The sequence below is a fragment of the Crocodylus porosus genome, unplaced genomic scaffold (genome assembly GCF_001723895.1).
Source record: "Crocodylus porosus isolate Cpor-Errol unplaced genomic scaffold, CroPor_comp1, whole genome shotgun sequence".
Classification (NCBI taxonomy): Eukaryota; Metazoa; Chordata; order Crocodylia; family Crocodylidae; genus Crocodylus; species Crocodylus porosus.
Window position 1 is genome coordinate 204,946 of NW_017728943.1, and position 13,857 is coordinate 218,802.

The following is a 13,857-nucleotide window of genomic DNA, read 5'->3' on the forward strand; positions in this document are numbered from 1 at the left end:
AGCCCCTGTTCCCCCGCGGCCCGCTCTACCCGGTGCCCGGATACCAGGTGGCCGGGAAGGTCCAGGTGATGCTCAACAACTACCCGCTCTGGGCCAAGTTCCACAAGCACCAGACCGAGATGATCATCACCAAGCAGGGCAGGTGAGCCTGGGGGCGAGGGCTGGGCGATCCCCCCGAGAGGGGGTTGGGAGGGTTGGGAGCCCACCTGTGTGTGTGCGTGCCCCTGCCCCTCGGGGGAGAAGAGTGAAGGGAACGGACATCCCCAAGTGCAAGGCTTGGAGGCTGCCCGAGGTGGGTCTCCTCCAGGGTCTGTGCAACCCCGGAGCTAGCTCTCCCTGGTGCAGAGCAGGCACCTCTTTGTCCCCTCCATACGTGCGCCAGTTGTGGGACATAAGAGCTGCCATTTGCTGGGTCAGACTATGGGTCTGTCTTGCCTCATCTGTGTCTGAAAGCGGATGCTTGAAAGAGTGAAGGGACTGGGTCTGCCCTGACTCTCCTCCCCTCCACTGTTCCTCTCTCACTTGCAGCCTCCAGCATTTGAGGTCTAGTTAGCTGTGATTCAGAGGCTGTGCCCCTAGCTCTCATGCTCCAGAGCTGCTGGATGTAACCCTCACCCCCCAAGAATGTGTCCAGTGCCTTTTTTTCCCCCCTGCCCCTTGAGTCTGGCTAAACTATCAGCGTCCACAGCACCTGGAGGCAGCGAGTTCCGCACTTGGATGACATACAGCATAAAAAGAACTTCCTTTTGTTAGTTTTAAGCGCTCTACCTCCCGGTTTCATTTTGTGACCCCTAGTTCTTGTCTTGTGACACTGCGAGGGGCAGAGTGGCAGGGGCTCGGCACTGCAGTGGGTTACGATGCGGGAGCACGGCCCAGCTGCAGGTGTCTGTTGAAAGGAAGTTTCTTTGTGACTGAAGCGATCCTCAGAATGCTCTGCTCCCACAGGCTTTTAACCAGAAGGGGTAAAGGGGCCAGGCGTGCACCAAAGGGCAGTAGTGACAGGAGTAACTAACCCCATCCTTGCATAAGGGTCAGATCCCAGCCATGGCTCCACTGGTGTGAAGCAGATGCCCTCCACTGAAGTGCCCTGGGCTCCCTTTTGAGTTTTCCCCCAGTGTATCTAAGAGCCAAAGTGTTTTAGATTGGTGTAACTGAGATCAGAATCTGGCCCACACCAGCTTGTGTGCGTCTCATAGCTTTGATCTTCCTCACACATATGCACACACTGGAAGCAAGCTGTAGTGAACTCTGATCACCTTGCCCAGCTCACATCCTTTGTTTCTGCTTGGGTGCCCAGCTCTCCTCTGCCACCACAACTCTCTGGGCCCTCTCTGGTCAGGTACTCCCAAGGGGTCCCTGGAGACCTGGTGCATCATAGATACCCAGCTGATCCCACGCACATGTGTATTTCAGGAGGCTTTGAGATGCCAGGCTGTGTGAGGCATGCCAGGCTGGTCCACTGGGCAGCTGCTGTTTCCTCCTGGTGCCGTCTTGTTCCCTTTGCAGGCTTGCCTGGATGCTGTGCCAGCTAGTTGAACAAGCACAGAGAATCCGAGAAGCAAATTGAACTGGTGCCAGAGTTCATAAACAGGCTGGGTCCCCAGGCGGTACATGCTCAGGGTCACAGGAATCCAGGGCTTCAGCAGACGCTAAAATTGTTTCTTCCTTTCTCAGACTTGTAACTTTAAAACAAGTCAGATTTTTAACGATGCTGATAGGGGTGACAACTGGAGCACACATCCTCCCATAGCATGACTATGCTGACTTTGGGGGCCTTGCACTAGTGGGATATGAGTCCAGAAATGCCTTGCAATTGTGTTTCCAAATGGTTCAAGAGGATGAGTCAAAAAAAGACTACACAATTCCACTGAGCCTTGTAGTGCTCATCATGACCAAGGCCTCTGACTTTGGGTACGGGGCCTGTTTAAGTAAGGCTCCGACGAGTTATGATGGGATACCTGTCCACCCCACACTTTCCTTGCTTCTAGTGCTTTTTGCGTTATTATTACAGACAAGTGCACTCCTGCCTCTTTTAGCAGTTTGCGTAGAAGAAGCTTGCAACTATGGTTTTAAGTTGCCTCTCAGGAGCTGGATCAAGTTGTAAACACTGTTGCTTAAACAGTGAATTACTTTCCAGCGTGCATGATTGTGCTTGCAAGCAGTCAGATCCTTTGCTAGTATAACTTGTCACTGCTCCATTGACTACCATATTGCTACACCTGTTTTCCACCAGCAAAAATCTGGCTTCTGCTTTTTCACCTAACCTGCCTCCCTTCCCTTCCATCCTGCTCTGGAAAGTTTCTCCCAAGGTCGGTATATTTTAGAACATGGTCTTTAACTTATTAAAGGCTTGAGCTACTGCTACTACGAATCCACTCCTCAGTCCAAACAACAGCTCCAGAAATGGCCCCTTTGGTTAAAGGAGGGACTCGATTTTGCTCGTTCCTCATTCATCAGACAAGGGGCTTTTTCACTCTTTGCCTGCTGCTGTGATGGGGCATTTCCTTCTCAGCCAGGAGGTCTCAACACCTATTGGCTATCTGTTTGTTTTTTTTGGGTTTTTTTTCTTTCCTCTTCTTTCTTTCTCTCTTCCCCCCCCCCTTTCTGTTCTTTCTTTCTCCCCCCATCCTTTTCTCCTGCTTTCTTTGGCTTAGACAGATAGTGTCACTTTGATGCTGAAACCAACCTGCTTAATGTGTTGAAAGTCTAAACGTGTTAAGGCTGGTTCATTTCCCACGCACATTTCCAGGCCTGTGATCCTGGGGGAGGGGGGGGCTTCCCCCTCCCTTCTTGTACCACTTAGGGCGATTCAGTAACATACCATCACCATCAAGGGAAGCGGGCTGGGATACCCAGCCAGATATAGTGACAAAAACACCCGGAGCTGGTGGGGGGGGGAACCTAGCGAGCGCTAACCTGGGCTAGAAAGCTGAGCACTATGTTCAGCTTTCAAACCCCAGTGACTCAGTTCCTCTGAAGATGGGGTGGAATGTATTTTGTTTATATGTTTGCAGCACCTGAAATGTTTGGTCTTTTTTCTTTTGCTCCGGTCATATAGAAACCTACTAAAATATCAGCAAAAGAGCTGGCTTCCTCTTTCCTCTGAGTGCAGAGCTAACCCTCTCCTAGATGAGACTTAGCTACATCTTTCTGATACCTGTTGGGTGCACTTCAGCGTTTTATTTCACCCCTCTGAGCCTTTCCCTTGCTGAACTTAATTTGCTTGTCATTATATTAATCTGTTGCCGTATGGCATTTAAACAAGCCATTGCCCAGAGGTGGCTGCATTCCAGCAGGGGATGAAAATGATCTCCTATCTAGGAAGAGCCCATTCTTATTTTCCTTTAAGTAAATTAAAGTGTGGCCGTGGCCTTCTATGGCAGTAGGAGCGAACTCCTATACTTGCAAATCTGGGGAGTTTTGAAAGCATTCTGAGGTCTGTCTTAAGTATGAAGTTGCTGGCTAAGATTTTTTTTTTTGGAAGGTAGTCAGTGATTTCTGGGTTGCCTCCACTTTTGGGAGGGCAGGTGTTTCAGGGGCCTGGTTTCCAGGAAGCACTGAAAGCTGACTGACACAAGGCTAAGAGCCCTGCTATGCACAAAAAAAAAAAAAAAAAAAAAAGAAAAGAAAGGTGGGGGGAGGAAGGGCTAGTTGGTTTGAAATTGTCACGGGCACTGGGAGTCTGATCCAATGAAATGGTGGCTATGCAGAAAGGGGATCAATACCTAAATTGAGTTTTTACCCAGATTCAGTTTATTCCCTTAGAGGAGAATGCTCTTGGTTTGAAAGATCATTTTCTCTGTTAAGTCTTCTTCCAGTTGTGAGGCCAGTTGATAGACAGGCCCAGCAGAGAGGTGGCTTCTTGTGGAGGCTTAACTAAGGGAATCATGGGCAGTGCTGTTTTTCTTAGGATGCCTTGTGAAGTTGTGGGGAGGAGAGGGATCTGCACGATAGTCATTGAAGTGCACAGTTAGTAGCATTCTGTGTCTGCCTCTGAACAGTCCTGTTGTCAGCCCATTGTGTTGCTGTAATACTACAGGAAGATTGACCAGGCTGAGTATGAAGCGTGGCTTCAAGAATGGTTCCAACTGTGATTAGGAGGCTGCTGTGTATGGGGTGATTCTTGTGGTGTTTGTGGTCACATGTATATAGGTAAGGCAGAGACCATTGCCACACACTCTCTGAAATTGGAGGGCTGAATGAGTACATCTGCCTTGCTTCCTCCCTGCCCCCCCCCCTTTAGCCTTTTAAGTGTACCTCTGTTTTGGAGCTGCAATAAGGTCTCTCACCTACTGTTATAAAAATGGCCAAGAGGAACAAAACTTTGCATGTGATGGCAGGTGAATGCTGCGAGGATCCTGTGACTGCTTTCTAGGATCTGGATTCATGATTTTTTGGGGGTTGGGGGGTGAAGAGGCCACTGAAACTGCTGTCAGGGTCACTTCTGCCAGAGTCTTTTTACTGCTTCCAGTTGTAAAAAAAAAAAAAAAAATGGGACCTAACTGTTCCCTTATTTGGAGGAATGTTTCCAACCCCTCCCCCACCCTAGTTCTAGTTTTGTGTTCCAGGTCCAGGGGTCTCATCTTTCATCCATTGGAGCCATAGTTTCTTTTGCCATCAGGTCAGGCATTTGGTCCTCAAAGCATCACACTTTGCCTTGGTGCCACCTTTGTGGTTTGGCCTATTGCCATACAACGCTGCAGTTACTTTCTTTTAAACAGGGGCCTGGGATAAATTTGGCCCCCTTTGGATTTGTTACTGAAACCCCAGAGCCAAGTCTCAAGGTCCCCTTCCTCACTTTTATACACTGAGAGTTTGTCTGTGAGACGAGTGTGCTGCAGGCAGGGAAGTTCACTGGTGTGTGCCTAGATGTACCAGACTGGTCCAAAAAGGGGCAGGTAACGCCCCTCCCTGGCTGTAAATTCAGTCCTACGCATAGAGGGGTCCTGTCAAAGTTGGTGGGCCTGATCCTCTGCAGAGCCACCTCCTTGTAGTCTCCAGGGCTTGTATGGGTACAGGGCTGTTCTACAAAGGGCTTCTCTTTCCATTATTCATATTGGTGCAAGGAGGGTAATTCTGACAGTCCTTCCCTTACTTGTATATGCGTATGTGTGTCTCATACGTGCACCCAGCCGTGGTTATTGTGGCTCTGCACCCTTTCATCAGTTCAGACTCAACAGCAGGGTTTTCATTGGAAGATGAGACATGCAGGAAATGAGCAGCCCACCCGCCGCCCCTCCACACAGGGTGTTTTCAACCCAAGGGAGCAGGCGGGGCTGCATTCTGTGGTGTGCTGAACAGGGGGAAGGGGTTGGGGGAGGGAGATTGGGGTTCAGCAAACCTGTTAAGGGTGGTAGGGGGTCCACCCCCAGCACTGGAATCTCTCCTCCTGCTGCGGTGGAGCATACTACAGATGGGGCAGGGGCATAATGGAGCTCCAGGAAAGATACGTCCATGCATAAATAACTCTGCTGATGCCAATAGAACAGTGTCATTTTACATCTGCTGAGGGCTAACCCAGCTGAGAACCTGGCCCTGAGACCTTGTGACCCTGCTTGCAAATAAGGGGCCTCACCCTGGGGTTCTCACCCCAGCCCTGGGGATCTTTCCACCCCAGCTGCTCATTTTCATACCCTTCCCCCAGGACCCAATGTCCTTCCACCCGAGCTGGCCTGTGCCAAGCCGAGGGCCACGTTGGTTTGGCGGAACTTGAAATGCTCTTGGATTCCTGTAAGTCTCTGAGTGTGAGTAGGGGAGGGAAGCAGAGTCGGGGGTGACAGGTACATGGTCAGGACCGGAAGGAGGCCTGAGTCTGCACCAGCTCAGACTCTCTAGTCTGAACTAGGCCCAAAATATCCTTCCATATGAGCACCCACATAACCTTCCACCAGCGCCCACATGCCAGAGCAGTGACACAAGGAGTGCTCCACAACTCATCTCCACACCAAATCCTTCCACCCACAACCCCTCCTGGCCTTTATGGCAAGCCATTCCCTTAACCACCCCCCCATCCCTCCCTTCTGCTGTGAAACCAAACAGCTTCTCTGCCCTCTCAGCCCCTTGTACACATAATCACAATGCAACTGTGTGGGACCTTGCTAGGGAATAGATGAGCGAGTTCAAAAGCATTGCAACCTACACACATGGTAGTAAAGCGCCACCTATTTTAAACGAGCACTTGAAAGTCAACCTAGGCTGCCAGTCGCATTTCTTCTTGCTCTTTCCTTAAAGCCCATATGCTGATCCTCACCTGTGTAAATCAAAGGTCTTTTTTCCCCAGTATTGTGCCATGCATCTTAGGCAGCGTTTCCCAGTGAAATCAACACGGGCAAGTTCTTCTCCGAGATGCAGGGAACTTCAACTTCACTGAGCTTTAAAAAATAAATGCAAGAATTTGAGTAGCTTCCTATCTCACCCTGAAACCCCACTACTTAATGTTGTCCTTCTGTTTTGGCAATCACAGTTTTGTATATAAAAAGCATGTTGGTTTTTCTTTCCTTCTAATTGTATAAGATGCACACAATCATTGGGGGAAAATTGACTCTGTGGGGGAAAACAATGAAGTTGACTATAGAGGAAATGGTGAAACTGCTGTCAAATGCACAGAGTAAACAAAGTGGAAAAAGATATATCTATATAAAAATACGTTTTGGTTTTTTCCCCTTCTTTGCTGTCTCATTTACAGTAAGCTAGAATGTTGTTTGTAGCACAGTTGCATTTTAAAAATTGGATGCATCATTTTATTTTTAAGTGGATACAGTAAAATCCTCCCTATTGAAATTGATAGCTGAACTTCAGTGAATCCAGCGTTTTGCCTATCTAGTCTGTTTTTGTGGTAAAGGCTGTTTTTTCAGAAGTGTGTGCGTAGTGTCTAATGTGATTCTCAACCAAGGTGCTGGTGCCATGAGATCCTCTTAAGGGTACAGTGGGGTGCCACACAGCTTTAGCATGGTGAGATATGCAAACACCTACATGTGGTTCACAAGATAAACCCAGAGATTTCAAGTAGGAATCTGTGGTGTCAAAACCATTCTGATGTGTTCTGGGATTTCTGAGTTCTTTGCAATAGAACTGCTATTGTTTTTCCATAGTCAAAAAAGAGTGGAAGCTATGAGTTGGCATTTTGTTGGAGATGCCTTGAGCCTAAAAAGTTTGGAAACCAATGGTCCACTCTAGCAGGGCCACTAATCTTCCAAGACCTACATGTCTAGTCTGCATACACAAATTGTGCACCATTTAATGATACCGCTTTTAACCAAAGCAGTAGATGCCCGTACACCACTATCAAGGTGCTTATACTAGTGTAACTAGCCCTTTATTGTAAGATATCTTAATTCACATGAGCTATTGTGTTAGTGTAACAGCCTGGTTTAAAAAAAATCATACTCCTAACCAAAACAGTGATACCAGTACAAAATCTGTGTGTAGATCAGACCCAAGACACTACCTCAGTAACGATGATGATAAAACATAACTGTGCTTTGATGAGGTGGTATCTTTTGCCAGTTACTTAAGGCAGGGTTTTTATGCAGATCAAGCCTCAGATACAGGCTAGAACATAGGGTCTTAAATCATTCTTTCTGTGTGTGGGGGGTGGGAGTGAAATTTGCCTCGAGAGATAAAACAAGCCCCTTTAGTGTAAATGGTAGATTAAAATTCCAACCACATCAAAGTCTCCACATGCTCCAGCTTCCCTTAAATGTGTAATCTGTTTCTTTATTAGTTATATTTTTGGGGGCTTCTTGTTTTTTTTTCTTTTTTTAATCGGGGCATATTCTTGGGGGGTGTAAATCTAATTGTCTTCATTGCTATCAGTTGAGGCCATGGTTAGTGACAGCCACTGACAGTCGCGTGTTGCTTGGTAGAATTTCTCTCTGTTTGAGCTTTAGAAAACAGAAGAGAAGTTTCATTCTCGTGTTCAGTGGGATTAATGCAGTTGTTTGGTGAATCTAATACACTGATTGCTTGTAAAACATTAGGGTACAACTTGATTGTAAGTGATTGAAATGGCTCATACTTCAGGGAAAACAAGCTGGTAGGAACAGGAAGAAACGGAGATCACGCAGTACATCTCTAGCTCGGGCATTCCCTGTGTCCAAAGTAGAGTCTCTTTGCACAGTTTAAGCGACTCCTAGTATGGAATAAGTGTTCACATGAGGGGGGTCAAGTTATTTATAGGTATTCCAGACTTTTTTGACTTGTAGACAAGCCCTACTTCACTGGGAGTTTCTTGTGTTTTCAACTGAAACATCTGGCCACTGCAAGAGAGTGTGAGAGAGACTGACTGCAGAAAGACTGACTGCGTGTGAAAGAACAGCAGGCGACAATGGTTCTCAGTTAGATCTGCACCACTGATATCTCTTCCACACAGTGCTAATTAAGCTTATCTTTGTTGCGTCTTGCTCTGCAAAAATTGGGGTTCTGATTCAGCAGTGCTCTCATGCATATGTTTGAGTCCCATGGGCTTCAATGGGTTTTAGGACACACTTAGCTATAAGCACACGCTGTTGTGTTTGGCCGAACTACGGGCTTAAGGCATTGTCTTTTTCGTAAGTGCCAAAAGAGTGGTTTTGAGTCACCCAGAAACTTGGGTGTTAATTTTGAAGCTTAGTTTCCATTTATCTTTAGGCATTTTTTTTCCCCCTGTAGGGGGGGGAAAAAAAAATCCCACCCTGAAAGTAAGAAAGAAATGGTGGAACTGGGTATCAGCCCATGTCTGACTTAATGTACAGACATGGGTTCATTTTAAGGGGAGTTGCTCTATGCTATGCTAGGTCTGCACAACTTTTGCAGGACCTTAAGTATGGACACAATGTTTATAAGGCCTTTGTGGCAGGAACCTCTCTCTCTCTCTGTCTTTTGTTCTGAGTTTGTACAGCACCTTGCTCCAGGCAGTCTGGATGCCCTGAAGAATGATGGTGTTACAGGAAGCAGACATTTTAAAATATATAGTAGATGGCTAACCGCAACACTGAGAATGGGACCTGGGCTTTGTGTGAAGGCTTGAGCTCAGATCCAGCTGTGAGATTAAAATACTACCTGCTGGGGGGAGAGGGGGTGTAGAAGGATGCTCAACCAAAGGGAAATCCAAATAATCATGACCTGGGTTTTAAAGGGGCCTTTCATTTGGGAAGGGAGTTTGGTAGATGGGATTGGTCCATGATCTGAGAAGACCCAGCCCCTGTTCTTGTCCAGACTGAAGGTCAGTCTCATTGGGTTGGATATGCATGAGGAGAAATGGCATAGCCTGGGGACAGGGAATTGGGCTTATTATGACTAGCAAAGTCAGTGGAGCTCAGCTTGATGCCGCCAGCACTACTGACAGGAAAACAGTCTTTAGTTCTGCCTTGGCATTGGCATTAATATTGCAGGGAAAACTCTGCGTGTGCTCTGAGCCCTGAAGTGCCATATCCCCAGTCGTTCCACTGAGGGAGATCAGTAGATTCATGTCCATTGAGAAGCTGGCCCTTGGAACTAATAAGGGGGGATTTACCGGTGAGTACTCAGGAGACTGTTTCTTATGACATCCCTCCTGTATCTGGTGCTTCTCCTGTGGTGACACTGGGGTCTGCGCAAAAAATCTGGTCATGATTTGAACCTACCTCCCCACTTCATGCATCTGCGTGTACTTCCGTTTGGGTGGGGATGTTTCCATGAACTGGGTCCAGCGAAGGCTTCTGGCTGTTCTTAGTGGTACCTATAAAGACTAATTTCCCTGTCCCTTTCCCTTACCTGTCAGTTCCCTGAGCTCATCTTGTGTCAAGGCATTCACCATGGTGCAGCCAGATTGGCAGAGGTCTGGTGGGACGAGAGGAGCTCAGTGTGTGTATGTAGAAAGAAGCTGGACTTTTGCCCTCTCCCCGTCTTACGTAAGTACTATGCATCTATGCTGCAGCAGCATGGACGGTGGTGAAAGAAATAACCCTGCACAGGAGACCTTGGGCTGGGACCTTCAAGAGCTCAGTCTATTGGTCCTTGTGGTGGTTTGGGCTTAGCAGTCACTGACCTATCAGTTTAAGAAGTCTCTACTTTCCTGTCTCAACACCTCCACCCTTGCCTGTCTCTTTTTGTGGTTTTATCAGCCTCCCAAGCACTTGAATGACTAATAGTGGTGGGAGTGGGGGGTAAGAAGGGGTGTTTGCCCCATGGGGCAGTCGCCCCCTGAGCCTCCCTGGCTTTGCATCTTGTGGGTGCTGCCCCCACTCCCGGCAGGCAGGCAGGCAGGCTGAGCAGGGCCAAGGCATGACACACCAGCCCTCCCTGGAAAGTATGACTCAGCTGCCAGAAAGGGCTCCGTTCTCAGTGCCGCTTGAATGTATTTTGGTTTCTTGTGCCTCTACCAGCTCTGATCCCCCTTAGGAATAAACAGGACAGGCTGCAACCCAGAAGTAGGGCCCTGCAAGCTCACGGCCTTTGCTGATGCTAATGCAAGGCTACAGCACAGTGGGACTTGGATCTCCAGTGCTTCCCCTGCCTTAAAACGCTCAGAAGCATTACAGTGATCCAGGCAGCATCTGTTGTCTTCTTTGCAGCCTGCTACCTTGGCGTCCCAGGTTTCCACCAACAGGTCAAGACATTGTGTTCTCCTGAACTTGGGACTCCCTGGGGACACAAAACTTGCTGCTTGCTGCTTTGGAGCCAGGCTCCCCACGTGCGTGTAAATCAGCCATGCTCTGTTGAAAGCAGTGGAGCTGTGTTGATCCTCTATGTTGGCAGTAGTGCCCCAGCTGAGACCAAGCCCCAATATTCCATGCTTTACATTGGCAGTCTCAAACTGGGGACTGTCAGCTCTGGTGTGCTAGGTCCTGTACACACACTTGATGTACAAGGAGAGGACAAACAGATGGGGCTAGGTGAAGGTGAGGTTGTGGCAAAGATGGTTGTACTCTGCTGCAGTCACCAGCCTCGGGTATCCCATGATGATTAGCTTGCCTTGTGGGAGCTTTTTGTGGCCACAGCCATGGACCAGGATCAAGTGATGCTAGATTTTACACAAACACCAAAGACTCAAGCAGTCTCTGCCCCCCAAAGTCCTAGAAAATTAAGCTGAAAGGGTCCTTGAGAAGTTGCCTAGTGCCTCCCCTTGGCTCTGAAGCCATGTCAACACACCTAAGAGCCCATGACCTAAGTGCCAGGTGAGACAGCAGGTGGGAGGAATGAGACTGTTCTTAATACGATGGGCCCTTCTTTCAGGTGACCGGTTGCTTCACTACTTTTTTTCCTGCTCTTTTTAGGCATCAGGGCAAAGGAGTGAGGTGAAGAGAGCAAGGAGGTGGCCTTGTGGCCAGGAGCTTCTCCCCCATGTGAGGCGCAGTCTGGGAGGAAGGATGTGGGAGCTCCCATAGATGAAGGAGATGGAGACTGGTCTGCTGGGCTGATTATAGGGGCCTCAGCAGCCTGGAGAAGTGCTGAGGTAGTGGGGTAGGCCATGAGGGACTTTGGTTGTGAAGAGTAATGGAGAAAAGGGCAGCTAGCGGAGATGGCCTAAGGCAGGACCAACATAGATGAGCTAAAGAGCACAGGCAATAATCTTTACAGCATGATTGTATTTGAGCAGGGCAAGATCCCATTTATCTTGGCTGGAGAAGAGGGTGTTGCTATAGCTGAGATGTGGAGTGAAGAGGATCCTACCTGTGTAGATGGATAGGAAAAGATGCTATGCAAAGACCTGGCAAGACTGGCACACCCTCAGAGATGCTCAAGCCCATGAGAGTGATACTGGTACAACCCTGTGAGGTGGGAGAAATGGGGGATGGAGCAGGGAGGGTTTGTTGAGGATGTTGAACATGGCTGGGCCTGAAGGCTTGGGATTCATTTGAGAGTGAGAAGTCAAGTGCGTGACTAGGAAGATGGCTGATCTGAAGGAAGAGAAGATAGACTAGGGGTGCAGGATGTCCATTCCAGGCAGGGTTTCCACCAGTTGTGCAGAGTTGCCTGAGGACAGGTGCAGAAGGAACAGGTGATGGGGTGAGCCAGGGACACCATGAAAAGGGAAGACAAGTGAAGGTCACCTTCCCTTCCACCATCATGGAGGAAGCAGTGACTGATGGGCCAGGGCAGGTGTGGGTTACTGAGAGCCAGAAATGGTCAGGAAGTGGGAAATCCTGGGAGGGCAGAGCTGGGTGAAGATAAAGGTGGGTGAGAGCTGGACAGGTGTAAACCCATCTAAATTGGGTCAGATCCCCATTCTGGCTGCCCCAGTGTAAATCTGACAGCCTCCACCTGAATGACTTGGGATTTGCTAGGGCAGCTGCTGACTTGCTCAATACTAATGGATCCACAGTGCTTAGCTCAACTGAAGTGAGGGGGCTGGGCTGGGGAACGTGTATGGAAGCTGCTGGGCCCTGGTGGATTGGGTCCAATTCTTAACTGGTGGAAGCAGAGCTTCACTGACCCTGCTGGGGCTACTCTGGCTTATGGCAGCTGGGGGCCCTGTGCTTTGAGGTGTGTGGCAGAGGTAAAGATGAAGCAATCTGCCCCATGTAGTTCTGAGGAGACCCAAGGTCACACCTGGCTAAATTGAACCAGACAAGGGATGACTCCCACTCGCCCTCCTCAGCTTCTCAGTTAGGAGGAGGAAGGAAGCCTTTTTCCCCCCAGCATACTGCAGCACTGAAGGGATGGGGATGGATGCAGATCTTGGCAGTGCCAGCGTAAATCTGGAGTCAGGGGGGTCCCTTTGGATACTCCCCTGGATCAGTGAAAGGGGAACACCAGGCTGCTGATGGCATGGGGGCTGCTCTGGATTTATGTCTAGGTAACTGAGTTGGGGATCTGATCCCTTTCTGCTTTCCATGACACCCATTGCGATCAGCAAGGAACAAGTCTGGTGTCGGGGGCATCCTTTTCAAATAAGCTTAAGTAGGTGGGGTGGGCGGGGAGAGGTGAGGACTACATAGTTCCCATGGGAGCAGGTGTGAGACATCTTTATTGAGGACTGAATGCCTCTGTTCTGCCAGGATGCCTGGATCCCAGGGTTTAGGAGTGGCTTGTTCTTTGATCACCTCTGGTGTCAAAAGCTTTGGAGGGGGACAGGGTTTGCTGTGGATTCTGGAGTCTGGATTCCAGCTTGGCATCTTGGCTAGTCCCAGACACTCCCCTGACTGTCTCAAGGGGTAGAAGGTACTGGGGCAAGACAGTGGCTTGTTTACTGGGAGGAAATAGAGGCATCTGTGCTAGGCAGGGCTGTTGGTGCAAGGGATGGAAAAGAACAGGTAAGGACTTTTTTGAGCACTCCTCAGCAAAAAGGCTTTAGGAGCCAGAGCAGAGACAAAAGACAGCACAGTATCTCCCCCCCTTCCCCCCATCAATGCCAAAAAAGTCCATTCAGGAAACTGCCTGGGTGTAGGGGTATGACCTTGCACTAAGGGAAGACACCTAGGGAGAGGGATGGTGGGTGGCTTCTATAGTTATACAGTCACTCAGACCAGCTGGGAATCTGACCCCAAAGCCATGTCTTCACTGAAGGGGGAAAAGGGTGTTTTCAATCTGTATTGCAACCCTAGTGTAGACAAGACAGCTGTGGTTTTAATTGGGAGTAGATGGTCATGGTAAATCTTAGATGCCCTTATTTGCTATTTAGCTTTTTCAACTAACACAGGATTAATCTACAACCGCCTTGTCTTTTATATAGCAACGTAGGTTACAGTTTCTTCTTCTGACTTCCCAGCCAGATGACAGTGGGTTTCATTCTGCTTTTGCTTATGCTAGTATAAACTCAGAGATGGATGGAGACCTGAAGAATAGGTACAACTCCTTCAGTGCGCTTTTTCATTTGGAGAGTAGTGCTGGGTGGGGACATAAAATAAGAGGCATCTTGCAGTCACATACCCTTCCCACTGCAGGCTCCCAAAACCC

The 13,857-nt window shown here is 48.7% G+C and overlaps 1 protein-coding gene across 1 annotated transcript in view; it reads left to right on the forward strand.

Annotated features, from left to right (window-relative positions):
• Window positions 1–6: 6 nt before the first annotated feature.
• The window catches only part of TBX21 (T-box 21), a 35,843-nt gene continuing 21,992 nt past the window's right edge, over window positions 7–13,857 (forward strand). The window contains exon 1 of the mRNA XM_019548344.1: window positions 7–142. Within this exon, the coding sequence (XP_019403889.1) occupies window positions 69–142 (74 nt within the window). The 5' untranslated portion in view covers window positions 7–68. The remainder of the gene's footprint in view (window positions 143–13,857) is intronic.